Below are 23,802 nucleotides of genomic sequence, written 5' to 3'. Positions count from 1 at the left end.
TTTGAAGAATTTATATTTTCACCAAGTATGAGGAAATGATTTCTTAGCTAGCTTTACTTTTGTGACAGGGAAGAAATTGGCTATCTTGACTAACAACTTTTAGATTTAGGAATGCAGCTACACTGTGTTACGGAATGTAGCTGAGGCATAATGGTTGCTGCTGCAGCCAGCGTCAGGCCCCATCCTGCAGCAGCATGTCATTGGAACCACATTTCTTGGAACAAAGGTCAGAGGAGCTTGGCATAAGGGTGTATAACAAGGAAGTGATTTTTCATATCCTCATTTGCACCCTGTCATTTGCCAAATATATAGAGGCAGTAGAAATTTTACATCAATAGAAGATTATGTCACCTTAATAGAAGAGTGAAAAATAAAAATTTGCATATGTTAAACTTAAAAAAAAAGTCTTTGCTTATTATTACTAAAAATGCAATGTGAAGAATACTTAGAAAAATAATGGCACAAATACTTGGAACAAGTGCTATTTGGGGTAATTGCATTAGGATAATGAGCCTGTGATGTTAATGCAGGTACAGAAGTGTCAGCTAATGAGGTATGTGTCTTTGTCCTATAAACTTGAAATTGAGCACAGAAATTAGGAGACTCTCATTAGGCGAGGTGCAGAAAAGGTTTAAAATATATAATGACTTCTTTTTGCCAAATTCTTATGCTAGGAGGGCATAAGAATAGTCTGGATCTGAATCCCTTATTTAAAAAAATTTTTAGCCATCAGGGCAGATTGCAGTAAAGGCTGATGAGTGATTTAGACGAGGTGATGCCTGCTTTGGATTACTTTCTTCTAGAAAAAGACCTACAGATGTTCATTGCTTCTGTAAATTGAAATAGGTGTACGTAAAAAGCACAATAGGCCAGAGATTTATTACAATTCAACATAGTGGCATTATTAGTTCACTAGACATAAGGTAAGATTTACATGTGAAACGTCATTAACCATTCTTTTAAGTTATCAGTTGTGTCATTTATTAAGCTCTTTTGAACACCTTCTTGTTATTTCAGTTATCACTGACACCATCCATATAGTAATTTGGAGTTTCAGCAGATAGAGAGGTTATAAAGAGTCGTTCTATTCATGGATCTCCATTTTTTTGTGTGGAGCACATATATATATTTGCTGGTACACCACTTAGTGTATGACTAAGTAACTGATTTAGTGAATTCCATTTGGCTTTGAGCATTTATGCAAGATCAGGAATGTTTTCTAAGTTTTTAAAAAATGTATTATTGTAGAACTATTTAAGAGCTATAATAGGTTTAGAGCTACTAAGAAAAGAACACTTGACCCAATGCTCAAATGAATGAATTCATCTTTTTTGTGCATTGTGTAGATCTTGATCACCATGTATCTTATCACAAAAATTATTAATAGTGGCTTTTGCTCTTTCAACAACTTATGGTTTGAATGACTATTGAGGTAAGAATAAATTTATTGACTGAGGTCACATTTATTTAAATTGTAGTTTTATTATAATATTACTCATTGTTCTTCCTCATCATTCCTCTCACTCCTCTTTTTTCATTTATTTAGCATGAAGCCTGCAATCACGGGCACCTGAAGGTAGTGGAATTATTGCTCCAGCACAAGGCATTGGTGAACACCACTGGGTATCAGAATGACACGCCACTTCATGATGCGGCCAAGAATGGACATGTGGACATAGTCAGACTGTTACTTTCTTATGGAGCCTCCAGGAATGCTGTGTAAGTAGTTTAATATAATTCTTTTTTTAATTGACTTGTAGTATTGAATCAAGTTGTGTGATGAAGCAAAGATTTTATTACCCAAATTGATAAGTTTCTCTCTTCTCTTTGAAAACTAAAGTTTGATGTGATCGTTATGCATTATGTTCTGATTTAATATCAGCATTCATGACCTTTCCTTTATGATATTTATATAGTTGGGGAGGTTTGCTCTTTTAATTTAGAAACAGTTGTCAAATTAAGCTTGGAAGCTTTGATTTTTCTGGACACATTAATTCATTTAGTTTTTATATTCGGTTAGATTGGTTAAAATTTAACAAGGAAAGAACTAAAAATATAGAAATACTAATTTTATATGCTTCCTAATACTTCATAATTATTCTAAATATTCCATATCTTTTAGGCTTTCTTTGCTCTAGTTAATAAAACAACAGTTAAAGAGTATAAGAATTCTGATGTTGGACAAGTGAAGTCAAATTATCTTAGAGTTTTCACATCATTCAAATTAGGCTCTGGAGAAATTTTTTTGCAAATACTGGCAGCTGCATTTAAAAATTGTTGTTGTGAAGAGTGTCAAAAGAGCCCGCCATCTGTTAATTGTATACCTTTAATCTGTAACTTGGTTCCTGTCTCCCTATGTATTATTTTACTCTTTTTAGCTAATGAGGTGGTTGAAATGGAAAGGCAAGAATTGTCTCTGTGTGGCCCCATTGCTTCTCTAGGTCTGGAAAGAGTATATACAAGTCAACCTTACCCTGGTTACAGAGACAAATAAGAATTACAAAATGAAGAGCATCTAGGTGGTAATTTTTTATAGGTAACCATATAACTTAATTGAAAAGCAAATCAGTGCAGGAACATACAATACTTTGGTTATTTCTGGTAAATGTGTCTAATCTCCTTTATTTCCCCTTGCATGTACATAGTTGGGACAAATTCAGGGGATACATAGTCTCATTATTTTTATTCTTTTTGGACTTAACAGATGTGGGCCTCCTGTGGCTGTAGCAAGCCATTTGATAAAGGAGGTGGCTGCTTGGGTCAGGTGAAATGGAGTAGTTCCCCTCATAGGGTTCTTAAATCAGCCATGACTACTTTAATGAATGGAGCACTGGTCAGGGTATTAGGGATCCAGCTTTTATTTGTGACTCCATTATTGACTTTATAGCCTCAGACAGGTTAATTTCTGTACTTTGGTGCCCTCACCTAAAAATATGGGTAATGCTTGTTGTTTTTCTGTTTCTTCAGAACATAGTGAGGATTAATGAGCCAAGACACAGGGCCTGTCTTGTAGTTTATATTCCATAATTTTTCATGGCATGGTATGTCGTTATTAATATACAAGATGTGGCCATAAGATAGTGAACAAGTCCACCTTCACAGGTACCTTCTCAATTAGTTCAACATTTTTAAAAACTGGCTTGCCTAGTGAAGTGGCAGATATAGGTATATCTGGAGCTCAGCAGTGTCTAGTAGAGCTGTCTGTAATGATGGAAATGTGGTTTATCTATGCCGCGCTTTGCAGTAGCCATTAGCCATTTATAGCTGTTGAGTACCTGAGATGTGGCTGGTACTACTGGTGAACTAAACTTTAAAATTTATTTTTTGTAAATGTAAATTGTTACACAGGATAAGTGGCTATTGTATTGGACAGCTGGTTGATACAGTTAGGATAGTTGGGAGGGTGGTATATTTGGCAGAAGAGGTGGGAATAATGTTGGATAAAGAATGTGTTAAAGCAGCTGCTAGACAAATGCAGGTGGAGATTTAGCCTAGGGTATAGCAGCGTGGTAGCTATTTCTAAACGTTGTCATTCCTTTTTTTCCAGACTGTTGATCATCATACTTAAGTATTTCCGTGTACTTTTCGCTTGTTATTTCGTAGTTGGAGTTGTTGCACTGATAGGCCTCAGCAGCTTCCCCATACTACAGCCTGAGAGATTAAAAATAATGCAGATTAGGCCATATCACCTATTCGCTTAAAACCCTTCAATGCATTTCTGTCAGCATTTTCAAAATAAAGGTCAAGCTCCAAGATGTGGCTTGTATGACTCTGGGTGACCTAGTGCTACTTACCTCATCTTTCCACAAATCTTCCTGCCCCCCTTCCCTTCAAGCATCTTTTGCTCTATCCTTTTTGGGTTTCTATTTCCTGAAAATGTGCCAGGCTTTTTTACCTTCTAGCCTTTACACATGATTGTCCTTCTCCCTGGAATATCCGTTTTGGCTGGCTCATCTTCAGTTCTCCAGGTTTCATCTTCCATATTATTTCCCTTCGACTGTCTGACTCATCGGGTCTGTATATGGTGCTTCCCCTCAGTCATAGAACTTAGGTGGTTGTGTATTTACTTCTTTACTTTTGTCTTCTATCAGATTATAAGCTCTGTCAACCAGGGACCACATCTGCTCTCCAGGCCCTGCCAAATGCCTCTCATACTTTGTACTTAAATTTATTTGTAGAGTGAGTTAGTAAGTATTTGAATGAAGAGATGGTAGATTGTTTCATCTCTTCTGATAAAGGGTCAGATGAGATGACAACAGGAATTGCCTCCCTCTGGCCTCAACTTCACTGTAGGTCTTAAGAGAATGTCTTAAACCGTGTCTCTGTACACTGCACCTTTTCTAGGGTGGTGGAACTCGTTCCTGGTAGCTGTTAGATTAGATGATGTGTGCTTCCTGGGCAGAATTCTTAGGCTCTTATCCAAGTGGGCATCCGTAGTATATTACCTTTTGTGGGGTCATAGCTACCCAAAGTGATTCCTAACGCTTTTAAGGTCTGTCTTTCTCTCTGCCATTGTTCTCTATATTGTGTTTTCATACTTAAGTACTGACAGGTCAGAGCAGAGGTCTTCCTCTAGTTCTTACGGGGGAAATGTGGGAAGGGGACCTGGGATATAGAAACTGAAACCTTTATTCCCTACCTTGAACCTCCTTTTTTTCCTCTGGAGCTCTTAGCTCTTCCTCACTTTGAGCCATTATTGTCTCTTACATCAGAATTGTGAACTGTGTTTTCTTTTCCCTTCTCTACCTGTCTCTTTTACTCTTGATTTACCCGGACTAGACTTGTCATCTCTGAGAGAAGGGAAGTACCACAAAGAGCAAAAGCCATTCCTCTTCTGTCCCTCCCTCTTTAGGACTTGGTGCTTTAATTAAGTCATATATAAGTATAGTCTTTTTGCTTATTCTAAATTTCTAAGTTGCATCCTTCAGCACAGAACAGACATTTTGGCAATCTTCTCATTTCCTCAAAGGTTGAAGTCGTTTTTTTACCGAGGAACCTCCTTTTCTGGGTGTCCAGTGAAATTCTGTTAGGTTTTTCTGTACTCCTGCCATTACTCCCTTCACTTCATATTTTCCCCAGTTATTCTCTTTATGTGTTTATATTCTAATAGGAGTAAACAGACAGTTCAGTCACTGCTTAGAGAAGAGCATGCTACATGCGTTCATAGAGCAGTGCCCAGAATCTGTGAATTTAGAGTAGGAACTCTAAATAAGACTGGAAGAAGTCATGAAAGGCTCTCTGGGGGAAGCAGCACTCCAACTTAGTTTTTCTTCTTAGAAAGAAGGGGAAAAAGAATAGGGGGATAGGCTTTTCAAATAGAGGAGATGATAGCCATGCAGGCCAAGCTGCGTATTTTTTCAGTTCTAGGAATTTTAGTTAATGATGTAAGACTAGAATGAGGAACAGTGAGAGAAGAGGCCGGAGGAAATGGTGTAGTTGTGTGTACTAAAGTGCTCAGATTTTAAATGGAAAACTTTCCCCATACCAGGCAGGGATCTGAGTTAAGGGGTATGTCCGATAATCCAGAGGAGGAGTGATGAGTGTCTAAATTAAAATAGTGACAGTATTTGTGGGGGAGTGGGAAGCTTATTAGTTAATTTTTATCAGTTTAGTCCTTAAGGTAAAGTTTAATTTATTTTGTTAAGTTTCCAAAATATCCTATTAGGATTTTGATTGAAACTGTGTAAATATATAGATTATAATGGATTAGTAAAGTTGGTTTTCATTCTGAAGCATGTTATGTTCTTCCATTTATTTAAGCCTTCTGTTACGTATATCTTAGTAAAGTTGTATATTTTTAATCAATTTTAATAAATATATGTATCTACATATATATATTTATTAAGATTATTCTAAGTATTCATTCCTTTGTTGCTATGGTAAACAAGATGTTCTGTTAGGGTTGTACTGATACATAGCAAAGCTGTTGATTTTTATATAATTTCTATTATATCTAGCCAAGACCTAATTCTAAAGATATAATTGTCATTTATTAACTTCTATTTCTGTCTTATTTCTGTTTAGTCTCTTACTGCATTTACCACACCCTCCTGAACAATAGTATAAAGTAGTAGTGATAGTGGGTATAATTGCTTTGTTCTCGGCTTTTTAAAATAACATGGACTATACTTTTGAGATCGATGTTCTTAGTTGTCCTATGGATACTTCCTTCTGTTCTTAATTTACTATTTATCAGGACTGCAGTTATTTTCCTAAATAATTTTCAGCTTAGACTGAGTTGATCTTACAGTTTTCTCCTGTTGATATCATTAATTTTTGTTTTTTTTTTTTGCATGGGCAGGCACTGGGAATCGAACCTGGGTCTCCCACATGGTAGGCTGCCTGCTGAGCCACCATGGCCCGCCCTAATAAATTTTTAAATATTAAACCACTCTTGTATTTCTGGGATAAACTTGACATGCTATTTTATTTTCTAGACAAGTTAATTTGCTATGATTTTATTTAGATTTTTTGTATGTATAATTATAAGCTAGATTGACTCATAGTTTTATCTTTATTTTTGCCCAGATTTTTATATCGAAATTATATTAGTAGCTTCTTAAAACTAATCCGGATATTTTCCAGCTTTTCTAGTCTCTGCAACATGAATGGAGTATCTCACCTCTGCATGACATTATCTATTCTGGTAATTTATATATTGTATAATTCTTAGCCAGCTCTCCAATTTGTTATTGGTAGTTATCCCTCTGAAATACTAATGTATTAATAGGTAGAATAAAGATACTAGAAAGAAAATACATTTTTTTGTTACCCCATTAAGTTTCTCTAGCCTAGACTGTGAAAACAAACTTTGTTTATTTCAGTTTTATCTGAGGCTGTGATTTTAGGCAGATATGTCTGTAGGGTATAACAATGAAAAAGGGTCTCTGAGAATATACTGTTCCTACTGTATTCCAGCATCTGTGTGTTTATCAAGAGTATTTCAAGCCCATATAAAAGTATTTTTTAGTAAAATATTATGGTAGTCTTTGTGTACTGAATGATTAAAAAATGTTGTCTTTGTTTTCACCTACTTTAGGGCCTTGTGAGCTGAAGTTGATTTGTAGCTTTAGAGACCAGCATTATACCCATTGATTTTCATTACACTGTAGACACAGGAAAGTGAGGGTTAATGGAGTTTCTGTTGAACGAATGTTTTATAAAAGGCCAATCTCCTCGTACCAAATGCGGGTGCTTCTTACTTAACAATTAGGATATTTTGTCTTTGTATCTTTTCTGCTACTATAAGAATTTTATTATTTCAGTTCAAAATAAAACAAAATATAGAGATTTCAGTTGGAGATGAAGCAAAACAGGAGTAAAGATTTTTATAATGGAACTTGGGAGATAGAAGAAAAACTGACGCAAAGAAATTCTACCTTAGATCAATTCTTGGATGTCTTTAGGAGAGAGGGGCACTTGTATAAGAGAGCTAAGCGATCCAGGTATAGAATGTTCTATATTGTGACATGTTGTGGTAGTAGGTAGTAGGTCATGAATAGAACCACATAAACGTAAACATTTACGAGAATGTCCAAGAGCTGTCTTTTAAGTAGTAATTGGTAAAATGCAAAATAACTGAGCATTTTCTTTGTAGTTCACAATTGAGGACAGTCAGAAAAGTCACGTAATTAGGACTTGAATGTTATAGCAGACGGGGCATAGGAAAAGAAAAAAAACAGAATGTCATCTGTTGCAAAGTCAAGTAAATTTAAAAGCTTATTGAATGCGTGTGAAGGAAAATCATGAACCCTTATAAGGCACAGTGTGATAGCTAGAAATTAACCACATTCAGTACTAATTTAAAATATCATGGATACACTTTATTTGCCATCTTCATTATTTAATTTTAAAAATATAGGAATTTTCATAGGTTCACCAACGAAGTCTCCTAACCCTATTTTACCCCATAAAGGCCATTTTCTCCAACAATGTATTTTCTTACTATAAGGTTTTTTGGGTCATAAATCTTTAGGATTATGGAGGAAATATGTATACAGTGGGATGACATACATCTACTTTATCTTTTGCTTTGAATTAATTTTTTTTTTTTTTTTTTTTTAGAGAGGGAGGAAAGGAAGGAAAGACAGAGAAGGAAGGAAGGATGGAAGGAAGGAAGGGAAACATCTTTAAACATTTTCTTGTTTTTATTATATTTTGTTTGTTTGTTTGTTACATGGGCTGGGGCCGGGAATCGAACCGGGGTCCTCCGGCATGGCAGGCAAGCACTCTTGCCCGCTGAGCCACCGCGGCCCGCCTGAATTAATTTTGATATTCTAATGCTTTCCTATTTTTTAAGTCACATTTAACTTAAGATACTGTATAATGTGATGTGAGCTTTTGCCATGCAAACTTTGGCATTTTTTAAATGCGTCTTGCATTTAAATAGAGCATTGATTCATTCAATTTTGAATTTAGTTATTTTTGTGTGAGAGATTTACTTCCTGTGAGCTAAAATAGGACCCATTACCAAAGGGGGAAAATTGGTTCTCTTTTAACCACAGATATTGAGAAAAAGGTTTGTGTATTCCAGAATTCTTAGTTGTCTGAGAATATTTGTATTGATAACTGTTTGAAACCTCATTGGCTAGCCCTCTTCCCCACCACCTTTTGATCATTTCAGTGTGAACCAAGGAACCCTTGTTATCAGATAATATCAGAATCATTTTTTGGCTGTATGAAGAATATCATATGCTTTTTGTGCAGATATGTAAGATTTAGTATTTTGTGTGTGGTCTGCCATTAACAGTTTTCCTAGGAAGGACATAGAACTCTAAGTAGAAAATATTTTATGGACCATTGGACCTATTAATTGTCACATTGGTTTAGTTGATTTTTAAAAAATCAATCTCCTCTACCAGATATAATTTTTGTTTTATAGCTTTAAAAGGATGTGTTGCTTTCTGACATTCCTGTTCTCTTTCCTGCTTCACAGCAAGTTAAGTGACTTGAAATATTAAATGTACGTGTTTGCAGTTTCATAGTTGTTCATAAAGGATTTCAAGCATGGGCTATCTTGGTATCCTGGCATGCGTGTTAGGTTTATCATTAGTAAAAAGTGCCTTTTTGCACATAATGTTTGGTTTTGGATGATTTGTATGTATAAGTAAGAGTTTAAATTTGTCTGTTTCTCTTCCCCCCTTTTACTGATGATGAATTCGTTTGGGAAACTGTCTAGGCAGGTATCAGCCATATCATTCTTGAGGGTAAAAGAACAGTAAAAAGGTCTACTGCACTTTGAACTCTGCTTTTGTGGTGAAGCTGAAAAGTTAAACACCACTGTTTAGCTATTTGATAAATATTTTCTTTTCATCAGTCTCAGTTATCAGAAAGAATTCTTGTGAGGAAAAGGGTTTTCAGAGTTATCTGGTTGATACTCTTTAACTTTAGATTGGATCATAGAACAAAATGACAATCTACTTCCATTTTAAAGTTAAGAAAACAGACTTAACGTATTTTCTGTTAGTAAAAGCACCCAAATTGTCACTCAAGGATTGAATGTATTGTGTCATAAAATTGAGAGAAATGAAGTTAAGAAGTTAACACTCTCCAGATTATATACCCTCATCTTCTTTCTGCAAATCTAATAATTAATAGCTAATAATTATTGAGTTGCAGGTGTAGGTAATAATTATTGAGCTGTTACTGTCTCCTCAACACTCTTCCAAGTGCTTTTGATGTATTAGTTCATTTAGTCCTTGGAACAATCCTATAAAATAGATTGTATTTTTATATTATCTTCATGTTACCGGTGAGGAAACAGAGATATAAGAAGGTTAAGTAACTTGTCTAAAGTCATGCAACTATTGAGTAGCAGAGCTATAATCAGACTTAGGTAATGTGATTCCATTACCCTAGCTCTTAATTACCATGCCATACTGATGCCATCCCTCCTGCTTAAAATCATCAAGGAAGCCATTCAGAATCCTCGTTGCCCTTGGGAAAAAGCACAACTCTTGAACATGCCCATCTAGTTCCTGTGTGATCTGACCAGAGCTTTACATCTCCAGTATACCTTCTTCCCCTGGGCATTCCCTGTCTTTCTCTGTCCTTTCTATGCTCCTCCCCCCTCCCTCCTTCCCTTTGGTGTTTCTGATTTGCTGTACCATCTCTCTTCAAAGCCTTCACAAAATTTTTCTTTCGGCCTGGATATTCTTCTTCTTCTGTAGCCCTTCTCTTCTTCCCCCTTTACAAGTCTGGGAGACTTTGCCAGACCTCTGCATTCTTCCTGTGTGTTTCTCTCTGCTTTGTCTCACTGAGTTCTCTGAGGACAGAAACTACCTTTATGCCATTGGTTCTTTAGTGTTTAAAAAGAGTGCCTAGTGGGGCGGGCCGCGGTGGCTCAGCGGGCAAAGTGCTTGCCTGCTATGCCGGAGGACCTCGGTTCGATTCCCGGCCCCAGCCCATGTAACGAAAACGGAGAAACAAAATACAATAAAACAAGAAAATGTTTAAAAGATGTTTCCCTTTCTTCCTCTCTTCCTTCCTTCTATCCTTCCTTCCTTCTCTCTGTCTTTCCTTTAAAAAAAAAAAAAAAAAAAAAAAAAAAAAAAAAAAAGAGTGCCTAGAATGTTAAAAAATTAGAAACAAAAACTTGTTGAACGAATGAGTATTTGCCAAATTGATTACCAAGTGATGTTTTTAACTTTTCCACTGCATATATGTATACATATTCTGTGTATGTTTTATATCTGTGTGACTATTACTAGCTCTGATGAATGTATATTTTGAATATGTATATTAATACATATATACCTGTTTATATAGAAATGTACCAACCTATGTCAGTAGCAAGAAACCAACATTTCTTAGCAAAAAGCAACAATTTACGAACACATATCGCCTGTAAGTAGATTTAAAATATTTAGTCATTTCTTCAGAAGTTTTATGTGAATCATATGTTCAAAACTATTATTTAAAGTCACAGGTAAAGGAATAGTAGGGCAGGAAGATGTTTGAGGGGCGAAAAGCAGGTAAAATTTGTTAGAAATTCTGTGTTGTGAAGGAACAGGAAAAACATTAGAATGAAAAAGATTTCCTCTTGGTCAATGATGATGGAAAGTTTTTAATAATAAGAAAATATAAAATTTTTAAGATTCAATATAGATAAAGTATTTTATATATATAATCATTTGGAACTCACTGAATTATTACAGGCTATCTTTGATAAGGTATTAAAAGAACTGAACTCTCAAAATTGTGCATGTGAAAGGTGTTAATATATTATTACGCACTGCATGCAAATTCAGCAGTTAAAATTTTGATGTTTTCTCCTATAGTCTGAAAATAGCTTTAGTAATATTGGTATTACATTGACCCATATAATTTAATTGGTAGACACATGTGTCTTTCCATTTTCACAACTGCGTACTGTCTTTGTCCATAATGTCTGTTGCTTTACACCTGATTATCTGACCCATTTTCTGTCTCTGAAGTACTCCATTCTACTTAACCCTAGTACCCTTCTTAAGACATTTTATTGTATTTGGCTCCTACACATGAGCATACAGTGTTTAAGCTCATCAGCCTCAGTAGAAGGCTTTCTTCCATCAATTCCACCTGTTTCAACAGTCAGCATGCTCATTCCCTCCATGTTCCAATTTCTAGTGGGCTCAAAGCCATTGTGATTGCCAGTGTCTGCTCTTCACCTCCTTTGAAATCCATCTTACGTTTCACCACATTTCTTATACTGTAGTATACTTTATCAATTTGATACTTCTTTTTTTAATGAGTGTTTGCCCTCAGTAAGATTGTAGACAAGGATAATGTTTTCTTTTTTAACTTTCATATCCCTCCAAAATACCTACTTTAACTGTTGAATCTTTATCTTAAATCATGCTAGAAAATAGAGAAACATCCTATATTTAAGTTCATTTAGAAAAGATCATTCTGTAAAAGTTTTATTTTATGACTTTTTTTTGCCCAAATATTAAAGGAGAAATACTACAAATGCCTCATCTTCTCTTGCTATGGTTTTTTTTGTAGGCGTCACATTTGAATTTGTGTCTAATTTCAGATTCCAATGGTCCGTGGCAAAGAAGAAACAACATGACAAGATTTAATAGGCTCTGTCTCCCATGATGTAGGACTGAAGTTTAGCTGTTTATCTTTCAATCTATAGCATTTTTCATGTATTAGTCTCTATTTCATTAGCAGTACAGGAGGGCTAAGTTTTTAATGAATTGTTTATAACCAGAAGCCATCCAGTAATCCAAGTAGAGAAACCTTGTTTAGAGACCATATGAGGTAGTAAATTTTGCATAAGGACCCTAACTGTAAGTTAGAATCCTGCTAGTCATTTGATGAAACAGTTCTTTAGAAGTCGAAAGCATATCTCTGGTCAAACAATTGTTTTGTGGTTATTTTTTATTTAAAGTCCATACTGGCTGGTGGTGATACTTTAAGTGCTTTAATTTAACATGTTTTCATCTTGCTTTGGTTGCCTTTTATTTGTATTGGTATGAATAATTGTTTTAGACTCCTGGCTGCTAAAGCAAATACCATAGAATGGATGGTTTAACAATGGGAATTTATTGGCTCTTGGTTTCAGAGGCCAGAAGGCTTGCTTCCTCCCATGGTCAGTGTCTTCTCACCGGCCAACAGTCTTGTTTCTTGGACAATTTCTGGGCTTTTCCATCACGTGACAGTGCACTTGGTGATATCTTCTCTGGTTTCTGTTGACTTCCAGCTTATAGCTGCTCTCCATGGCTTTTACTCCGGGGTCTAAGTCCCTTGGCTTAGAAGGACTTCAGCTGGACTGGGTCAAGGCCCACAGTCATTTAGTTTGTGCACACCTTAACTAATAACATCTTCAAAGCTCCTACTTACAAATGAGTTCACATCCACAGGACCAGCTGTTGGCACCTGAACATGCCTTATTCATGGTACATAATCCAATCCCCAACAATAATTTTGCCATTGTCACACAACTTCTGTTTATTAAGGTTCACTCAGTTAGGTTTTTACACTTTATTTCTTTGATGGTAAATCTAAAGGTTGTCTGTTAAAAAGTTTTTATATGTACAGTGATATTTGGGTGGTATAGTGGTGTGATAGTTTTGTTTTTTGTTTGTTTGTTTGTTTTAGCTTATTTTTATACTTGAAGGTTTAAAGCTTAAATATTGGTTTTTCAACTCAGATTTTTAGTTTTTTGATTGTCATATTTATCCATAAATGTGTGAGGAGATTGTATAGTTGGTTGGTTCATGGGCATAATAATTTAGGTAATGAAATTGTGTAGTATCTGGTATAATGAATGTTTCTCAGTAGTTTTTGAAATAACCTAAGAGCTTATCTGCTCTGAATGAATGGGGATTTCAGAATACCTAAATTTTGACATAGTGACTTGTGTCACTTTGTTGTAAATCAGAATGCCGAAATACAGTCGACTATATGTAGCCAAACAAATACTTGTTGCCAGAGGAAAGTTATTCATTATTGAGCCTAGGCATAGAGGGAAATTTGAGAATACAAATACGCTGATGTTTATAGCCAACACTGTTCAAAGAAGAGAGACTTACTCTGATAGTCATGAATAGCAGTCATTAGAGAAAAATTTGCTGTGGTTCATTTCTTATCCTAATCTGCTAAGCTACCACTATGCCATCAAAACAGCTTCCTCCGTGATCATTAATGACCTTGTCTTTAAACCCAGCCGATGCTTATGGCCCTCATCTCCTAAGGAACCTTAAGCAGAGTTGATACCTTCTTCCTTCCTCTTCTCCTATGTTTCCTATGATTTCCTTCCAGATCTTTTTTCTATATATACAATACAGTTTACAGAATTGGTATTGTACCATGTATATCATTTTATGTCCTATTTAAGCACATTTGTTTTTCACATGAACTTTAGTGGTCATTGTTTACATATACCATAGTTTAAGAAATCATAAAAATTATAAAAGAAATATGCTCATTTTAGAATGCTTACTGCCATAATAAAATATATTAAAATCATATGTAAGGAAATGGGAAAGTAGTAGAGCAAGAGTAGTATAGTTTTAAAAATTTACTTAAAATTGAAAGACTAATGGTAGACAATATTGAATATCATTGGAATGAAAAAGGAAAATGTGACCTTAGTCAGGTTCTTGGAAGCTCTCTGTCTTTGTTTTCTCATCTATAAAATAATGGAGTTCTTTGATCTCTGAAGTCTTTTCCAGTGTAACATTCTGTGACTTATGTCTTAGTACCTGCTGAGAAGTCTGTATCAGATTGTTCTCTGAATCATACTAGTTTGTGCTGTGGTGACTGTGATTATTATAGATGTAAATGTAGATGCACACTAAAATTAATTTTAAAAGTTCACTGCTTTATTATATTGTTTGTTCTGTGGCATAGTTTTCCTTTGAGTGAGTCCAAATGCCCATCTTGTGAATTTACCTAGTGTCTGTTTTTGTCTTTATAGACTTATCAAGTCTATAATAGCTAAGTGAATAGTTCTGTTGGCAGTTGAAGACATCTTGCCCATAGAGATTAATGATTATGATACTATATTTTAAAATAGGAATATGAATACAGAGGTGTGAAAGTTTTTGGTGAACTATGTTTAATTAAAAATACTCTGTTATGGTTTGACATCTAATAGAAATTTCATATCTTCTCTATGTTGAATTCAAAAGTATGTGATACTTGATCCTTATATCTTATAGGAATTCTGAGTTGTTTCTTTTGGTTAAAATTATATACCAAGGAAGTTGAAAAATTGTTCCTTTTAGTTAAGAATCAAGCCACATTTTATTTAAACTCATCTATACTTATTTTCCCAGTAATATATTTGGTCTGCGGCCTGTGGATTATACAGACAGTGAAAATATGAAATCACTGTTGCTGCTACCAGAGAAGAATGAGTCATCATTAACTAGCCATTGCTCAGTAGTAAGTATGGATTTGGTTTTGGAAAATGTATATATTTTATTAAAATTCATTATGAAATGTATGTAATGGAAAAATTTCCAGTTAGAAAATTGCTTTTGTTCACCAATTATTGAATACTTCCTACATATTAGCAGCTGTGAATTCAGAGGCACAACAAAGATAAGATTGTGCTCCCCTCTGTATTTTCCGCAGCCTTCTTGGCGTGGGAGACACAGCAATGATAGGACTGTTAGACATCTTATTCTCGAGGAGCTTTTGAGTTTGGAAGGAGACAGACTATAAGTATGTCAACTAAACAAAATTTATTCTCTACCAGTTCTGGAGGCTGAAAGTCCAAAATCATAGTGTCAGCAGTTTCAGGTTCTCTCTGAAGGCTCCGGGGACGGATCCTTCCTGGCTTTTCCCAGCGTCTGGAGTTTGCCAGCAGCCCTTGGTGTTTTGGGTTTTGTTGCTCCAGCCCTGCCATCACAGGCCATCTTCTCCCTGTCTCTGTATCTTTTCTCGCTGCACCCCCACCCCACATAATTTATCAGCCCTTTTGTCCTCCTTTTCCTGGGGGCTGTACAGTGTTCCTCTGGCCTCTGGAATTTCAGAGTAATTGCTTCAGACAGTTGCTGTTTGTTTAGTAGTTGTCTTGGTTGGAGGACCGAGTCTTGGAGCTCCCTATCCGCCATCTTCCCTGGAAGTCCACCTACCTTCATATTTTAAATACTTTTTGTCTCCTGCTCTAGACTGCAGACGACAAGGGTGTTGTAGACTATTGCCTTTGGTAATGAACTGGAAGAAAACATAGAAATCACCACCCAGTTCAATTGTCCTCACAGTACAAATGAGAAAATCCAGGCCTAGGGAAATTGTGATTTGCCCAGGGTTAACCAACCATAGAAAAAAATTGAATGGACCAGTTAGAACTCAAATTTCTTCAATCTTAGGTTGCTACTTATGTAGTATCACCATGCTTAATAACTGTAAATCAACACTTTATTTGTTTGAACTTGAACTCTCCTGACAGGACATAGCATAGCTAAGTTATCTTTTGTCAATGTTCCTTTCATGTAAAAGCTGGAGAAGGATTATTTTAAATGTTTCAAAAAATATCTTTGGTATTCTTGGAGTCTAAAGCTGAAAATGCCTTTCAGAAAAAAGGAAAGTGATTATCTTCCTCTCAATTCAACTATCCAAGTACTCTTGTGTTTTTATAAAACATGGCATGGTCATGGCCTGTCAGTATCATTATTTACTCTTAACTGTAGCTGTTTAGCCGAGGAAAAGACAATTCAGTGTTTACTAATGGGAATCCTTAAATGTACGCTCTGGATCTGCCTTCCTCTAAGTTACCAGACTTCCCTCCACTCACTCTTTTCCAACCACTCGGGCCACCTTGCTGCTTTAGTCTGCCATACATGCTCCAATTTCAAGGCCTTTGCATTAGTTGTTTATTCTACCAGGAACAAATTAGGGAACCAGATATCTGTGTGTCCTGTTTCCTCACTTCAGTCAGATCCTGCTCCAGAGTCATTTTATCAGGGACCTCAGCACCATTGTATATTAAATAGCAATCCATTACTTCATATTCTCCTACCTGTGTTTTTTATCTTACCATAGCACCTCTCAACTGACATATTTTTATTTTCGTGTTTTCCCCCCTAAATTGAATATAAACTCTGTAGGCAGGGATTTGACTTTTATTTATTGTAGTAGCCTTAGCACTGAGCACGGTGTCTGGCTAACTGTGGGTACTCAATAAATGTATACTGTGTGCACAGATGAGATCTGTCGTAGTAGTAGTAGATACAGTGTTTATTGTATATACTTTGGCCTGAAACAAACACAAGTGCTTGGTAGCTGAGTCTGAAATCCTCCAGTTTAGTGACACTCTGAGGAGCTGCTTCAGGGAGCACCGTGCAGAAAGGGAGAGTAATAAGGGGCAGGGGTTTAATCCCTCTACTCCCCATTGCAGTTCTTTGGTTTTTATGTTTCAAGTAAAGATTGATGGTGGTTGGAAAGCACTACTTTAAATTCAAGAAATAATTTCTAGGTTTAAAGACTTAAAAGCTGCTTGCCATTTTCATTTTGGAACTTCTTTGCACTTAATCCCATCTGAGCGGGTTGTTCATCTCTTTTGCTCTTTGTAGAATTTTTTCACTCTATTTTGTTTGGTAAATTCGTTCATTAAGAATAACTAAGTTTATTTAGGAAAAAGGACCTTTTGGGATTGTTCTTTAGAGTTTGTTTAATGCCCCTATACATGACATTTTATCTCTTGTTATAAAATCAGAGTGTTAAATCCTTGGGATGTTTTTTAAACCTCTTTCAAGCCTCATGATGCTGAGACCTCTTCTTGCTTATTTAAATCAAATGCTACCCCTCCCCCAAAATCAAGCTTGTGGCTTTGGCAGCTGCTTGCTTTAAGTTTTATTATAGCCTTCCTTAGCTATGAGAAATTAGTGCCAGTTCCTATTTTTTTATTCAGATTTTAAAACTATGATAGGGAAATGCTTGACCCACTTTGGTGCTTTCCTTGGGTTGATGGAAGTAGCATCATATGCTATATTTAGAATTGATATCTTTTCACTCTTGTGTTTTGTGCAGAGAACTAATTTAGCTGAAGTAGAGTTACATAAATTGAGAAGTAATATGCTCCATTTAGAGCTATTTTTATGACACTTCTTTATCTAAGGATTTTTAAAATTCTGTTTTTTCGTATTATTATTATATAGGAATTGAATGATCCATGAGGCACATTGACCTATTTTTCATGTTACAGAGTGCTTATAGAGTTTAGAGTAGACATGGTTATATCATCATAATTTAGTGAATAGGAAAGATATACATATAAAGAAATGTGTTGTAGATAAATGTGGTTGGTATATATCATATCAAGTAAACCTGTACTACTTGACTTTGGGGAGTGGGGTGGGAATAAGTGATTCTGGTAGGTGAATTTTAAGTGTTGGAAATACCAGCCCTTGAAAAGTTTATATGGAAATCTTTGAAACATGTCTTATATACTTAGTTTATAGTCTATACTCATTTTAATATATTGACTGAATGAATTATTGCAATTTATCTGTTTATAGATGTAGATGAAGATTTAGGTGTAATATGTAAGGCATCCAACTGAATAAACAAAATGATCACTATTCTTAAATGTGAAATGAATATCTAATTAAATCACACACCTGGCTGCTGAACTCTACTGTTGGCCCCATCTTCATGTTTCGTTTATGTTCTTCAGAGCTTTGGAGAGCCTGCTTGTCCCATACCTAAGCGAGCCTTTTGTCTTGCCCTTGAGAATTAGAGTTTTGTGTTTGTTTTTTTATCCATTAGGACGGTAATGCTGATTTACCTTTTCATTCTTCTTTGCTGTGTTATTTCATCTCTTTTATCAGGTAACTGCTAACTTCCACTCCAGTTCCATTTATAAAATTTGTGTACTGCTGTTGTAGCCACTCTTCCATTGTCCCTTTGAATCTTTTGCTTCTAACTTCTGGACTTGATGCTACCCATTGTTGCCCTGCGTTATATTTGGCTCCTGTATCTCCTGCAAGTCTAAGTCTAGATATTAAAGTGAAAAAATTAGCCTTTGTTAGAGCACTTCCTTCTTTTCCATGAGTTACACTGATCTGTTACTGTTTATGGATGGCATCTCCTAACTGTTGAATTCTCTTGTCTTGTTTTCATTGTTTCTTGATTTAATGTCAAAATTTTGTTTTCTATCTTTGAGGTTAGCACTGTTCTAGAAGCCTTAGTGTTCTATAAGACTGATATTTCAGGTAGTCTCAGTTTAAACTAAACAGACCAAATTAAATTTAACTTCATCAGTGTAAGTTAATGGAGAAGGATAGGAAATTGATAATTTTAAATGAGTATTTTGGGTTACTTAAATACTTGCTGATGACAGAATACATTTGTAAAACCCTAGAGAGACCCAGTTTAGTATCAAGGAAGCAAGATGCTGTAAATTTAGTGGGCTTTTAAAGTAGTGTATTATTGGGGGAAAATAGAGATACAGTAAAAATAATTAATCAAATGCATTGTACATCAATGTGTACTGAGTGAAGATTCAGTGGAAATTGTTAGGAATTACTAGATATAATGAACTAAGCAAGGAAATTTCAGTTCATATCAAGTGAAGGTCAGTTTAATATTTTTTTCCAGTCTTTAAATGTTTTTAATGCTTTGACGTCTCCTTTGTTAACAGATGAACACAAGCCAGCGTAGGGATGGACCTCTTGTACTTATAGGCAGTGGGCTTTCTTCAGAACAACAGAAGATGCTCAGTGAGCTGACAGCAATCCTTAAGGCTAAAAAATGTGCTGAGTTTGACAATACAGGTAAGGATTTTTATTCTATTTTATTTTTTTGGTAAAAAAAAATATCTTTAAATAGATAATTCCTTTGGAGAACTCCCTTTGATAATTTATATATATATGTGTGTATATATATATATATATGTGTGTGTGTATATATATATATATTTTAGCCATTGGGATTTGACTATATAATTTGTGCCTTGTACATCTAAATCATTTTTTATGGTTATAATCTACTTATAACTACTTATAGGCTTAATGTAGTTAAGAAGTGTAAGGTTTAAAGCTTTGTACATGTTTTAGTATTGAACAGTACATCAGAAAAACTGATTCATGAGCTTGCCAGTGACAAATAAATTGTAGTGCAATGTAATGCTATAACTCCTTAGTTATAATTTCAAAATAAAAGAAAAAAATTCTGTTTATTAATGTGGTTTTAAAATATATGGTATATAATCTGACTTTTTGTATCCATGGCCAGGGTAGAGAATGATAACTAAATAAAAGCAGTCACGTGTTTAAGTGTAAAAATTGTGGCCTTTGAAGAAAATTCAGGTGTAAGTTTTTAAATATAGACTAACTGGCCCATATTACATAAGAGCAGACTCATTAAAGAATTATTTTGCTTCATATTGTTTCTCTTACTACTTCTTTTATATTCTAGTTACTCATGTTATTGTTCCTGGTGACACAGTCCAAAGTACCCTGAAATGTATGCTTGGGATTCTCAATGGATGCTGGATCCTAAAATATGAATGTAAGTACTGGATCTGAATTTCAAAATGAATTAAGTAGACAGATTTCATTTTTCATAGAGCATTACTATTGATAATATTTAAGGAACTTATGCTAATTTTTCTTACCACTGGATAGTTAACTGCATTTTGAAAAAGCTTCTAATAGTAATGGTATCATTTAGTTGGTTTTGGTAAATGTCCACAAATACATTCTGGTTTTAAAGGATTTTTTTTTTTTTTGTATTTTAATACAACTATTTTAATCAAGAAAAAATGGATTATATAATAGACTTTATAGGCTAAGCAATCCATATTACTATTAAATGATATATTCAACATCTTAATAAAAGCACATTTTAAAGATAGTATAGGATAAGTGTATGAAATGGCAGTAGTTTATTGCTTTCTCTTTAATGATTTCTAAAAAAATTATATAGCACCCTTTTACTTTCTTCATTAATCCAGTATACTATAGGAAGTTGTTGGGAAGTTTAGACTGCCTTGTAGTACCAGATTTGGGGTGACACTACACTGCTGCTTTCTAAACCTCCACTGAAATTTTATTCCCATTACCTCTGCCTTCGTGCCTTCAGGTTTATCAAGCTCCACCAGCTTCAGAGCAGCCGGCTTTCACCGTCTCCACTGTCATCTGTTTGCCTTTCTTAACCTTTGATTCACTTTTTTCTAGATAATAAAAAGCAGTTCATACAGTTATTTTCTTTTCTACTCCCCAATAGCTACAGGGCCTAGTTTTGATAGGATGGCTTAAATAGGACAATGGATTGGCTTTTTTTTTGTTGTTAGCCAGTTATTTGGGAAAGAATGCTGACTATGAGGTGGTAGCATAAGGAAGTCTCATGGTGATCCCTTGATGGCGGTGGTTACATGACATGAGGCTATGCGCACACACACGCACATGTGAAGGAGTGCCTGTGTTACTGGTGAAATCCAGACAAGCTCTATAGATTATACCAGTGTCAATTTCTTGGTTTTGATATTGTGTTATAGTTATATAAGATTATAACATTGGGAGACTCTTGGGAAATAGTGCACAGGACTTCCCTGTACATTTCTGAGCAACCTTCTATGAATCCATAATAACTTCAAAATAAAGTTTAAAAAAATAGACTAGTGGATATTTTTAATGTAACTTGCCTTTCAAGAAGCAAATAATAAATGGTGATTAGGATTAGTTTTTAAAAATTTTCTTTTTTATGGCTTTGTTCCTTAAAGGTTTTATGCTAGAAATGCTTGATTTATCAAGATCTTAATTATGTTATTAATTTAATCTATAGTTTGAAGTTGATTTGGTTTGTAAAACAGTTGCTTTACAGCAATTGGTATTCATCTCCTGTTTAAATGCAGCCATCACTTCTTTCCTTACTGTTAGTCCCCGCTGATGTGATCTAGTCCAGCTAAGGAAATGCCACTCCATCTCTTGTCATCAGTCTCCATTAGTGGCCCTTCCCAGCCATTACCAGTTTAAGAAGTATGATAATAGGACCAAGTGGCCATTTATATAGGAAAAAAAGTTTCTCTTTGTGTCTTATTCTCTTATTTTTGTACCTTCTTTTCCTTTAAAATCTGTGGCAATTTGTACTGACTCTTGACGTTTAAAAAGTTCATTTAAAATGGTTCTGTGATTATAGATGCTTTTGTACTAAATGTGTGCTAGAAACCTCGCATGTGGCTATAGGGAGGAATAAATTTTCATAATAATAAGTTTTCAGTAATAAAGAAGCCATGTAAAATTTTGAATGTTAAAGCATTTACCACTTAACTTTGAGTCTAGTTCTTGTGAATATGCTGAACTTACTTGATTAATTTTCACAAAGTCTGCCTACTTTAAGAAATATAAGCTTTGTCACTTTAATAGCTTGGCCATGTCATTTTTATGGAATCACTGATAGATTCAACTGATTTAATAGTATAGTGTGCTATTTGGTGACTCTCAAGTATCAGTGGTTCTTTTAAGATAAAAGGATGGTTTGAATTTCTGATTGAAGTCTGTATCCCATGTGTCCTAATATGGAGTCCTAAGAGAAATAAGTTCAAGGTTTGAGACAGTTACTTTAAGTAGTCACTAGAAATTATAAAAGAACAACAAATTCCTCAAATATCATTCCCCCAATACATATTTCTCATTGTTTGTATATTGTTCTGTGTCAAGTATCTCGGTTTGATTTTTAAAAAATAATTTTGGAGCTGAAAATCTATTTATGTTAAAGAAAGATGAAGTGGCCCAAAATGTTCAAATTAATTGTAAAGATTTATAACTTAATAAAATGAGGTCTGTGTTTGAGGATATCTGTTAGTTGCTGGTTGACAAACCTTACTCGATTTAGCCATATGTAAACTTTTCAAGGGATTTTTCAGAAACCCAGCTAGATTCCAGAGGAAATCATATGTACAGTTTTTCTGTAATTGAATAGGATAATTAGCTCATTAAAACAAATTAACAAAAAGAATTATAAAAAAAATTTGGATCATTGGATCCAGTTTTCTTCTGTTTAAAAGTGCTCTTTGTTAGTTAAAATCTCTCATTTTTCCTAAACATATATGTAGAGTATCTTATAATAAAATATCCTACTTAATGGACTTAACATGAAGGTTCTGAGAATAAGTTAAAATTACTCAATTGTAACAGCCGTACTGTTTCAGCCATATTTATTTTACAGAGTAGTATATATCTTATAGGTTCTTTACAGAAATGGTAGAGATGAACAGTTAAAGGCTTTTTTTCCACATTCGATTTGTGGCTGAGACTCTGTTTTCGCTATAGTTTTTGGTGCTCGTTCCTCATAGCAACTAATAAAATGCTTGTGCAAGGGTGAATTTTGGTAATTAAGTGGTGACTAGAATAAAGGACTGGAAGAAATATATAAAAGTCATTTCATTCATCTGTTGGAAAGAGTATGAATAGGGTAAAGCTGTATCCTCAAGATGCAAATTAACCTTCAAAAATAAATATTTCCTATTGACCTAGTTTTTAGTACTATACACTGCATTCAAAATTTCCTCTAACCTAACCTCTCTTTTTTTTTTTTTAATTTAACTCTTCTCCTGTTGTGAAGGGCAGCTGGCTATTATCTTTTCTTCTTTAATACTCTCTTCCTCTTTCCCACTCCCATCTAAAGTTAGATAAAATTGGAGCTGTAAAAGTTTTTAAGGCCTTCAAAACTAGCAGCAGTACTGGACATTTTCCTTTAGACTTGTCTCTGTGAGGTGTGTCTGGGTTTTTGTTGTTATTGTTTGTTTTTGTTTTTTAAATTAAGAAGAAATGGACCCTAAAAGACAATCAGTACATTATCAGTTTATGAATTATCTTATATTCTGGTTAAACACACTTTTTATTAAAATTTGTTCCTTTAAATGTGTATTGAGAATGCTCTGAATTCTTAAAAATAAATGTAATTCTTATTCTATTCAAACTTAGCTAATTATTAAAAAACAATAAATATACGAAGAACATTTCTGTATACTAGGGTTGAGTAGACAACTCATGCTTAGAGAAGCGCTCCACCAAATATTCTCTAAGAATAAAAATAAAAAACATAATTTGATTAAATTGTCCCACTTTGAGACTTACCCTACGTAAGTAATACAGATGTAAAAAAAAAAAAATTTGTTTGCAATGTTATTTATAATAGCGAGAGGTAGGGTAATGTCATGGTCAGCTTCATGTGTCAGCTTGACCAAGTGGTGGTACCTGTTTGTCTGGTTGGGAAAGTGCTGGCCTGTCTGTTACAATGAGGACATTTCATAGAATTAGATCATGTTCACGTCAGCTGCATCCAAGCTGATTGTATTTGTAATCAGCCAAAGGGAGTGTCTTCTGTAATGAGTGATGCTCAGCCTAATCACTGGAAGCC

General features: G+C 34.8%; 1 protein-coding gene across 3 annotated transcripts in view; it reads left to right on the top strand.

The window, feature by feature from the left end:
• Positions 1-23,802, top strand: part of BARD1 (BRCA1 associated RING domain 1) — a 120,226-nt gene that overhangs the window by 56,657 nt on the left and 39,767 nt on the right. For 2 of the 3 annotated variants that reach the window (XM_077155035.1, XM_077155037.1), the window contains exons 6-10: positions 1,547-1,719; positions 10,768-10,845; positions 14,769-14,877; positions 19,082-19,214; positions 19,858-19,950. In XM_077155035.1, the coding sequence (XP_077011150.1) occupies positions 1,547-1,719; positions 10,768-10,845; positions 14,769-14,877; positions 19,082-19,214; positions 19,858-19,950 (586 nt within the window). The remainder of the gene's footprint in view (positions 1-1,546; positions 1,720-10,767; positions 10,846-14,768; positions 14,878-19,081; positions 19,215-19,857; positions 19,951-23,802) is intronic. The other variant, XM_077155036.1, reaches the window with a different exon arrangement.

This window comes from Tamandua tetradactyla, chromosome 3 (genome assembly GCF_023851605.1).
Source record: "Tamandua tetradactyla isolate mTamTet1 chromosome 3, mTamTet1.pri, whole genome shotgun sequence".
Lineage (NCBI taxonomy): Eukaryota > Metazoa > Chordata > Mammalia > Pilosa > Myrmecophagidae > Tamandua > Tamandua tetradactyla.
The sequence above is the reverse complement of the archived record's forward strand: the minus strand, read 5'-3'. Positions and strand labels throughout refer to the sequence as shown.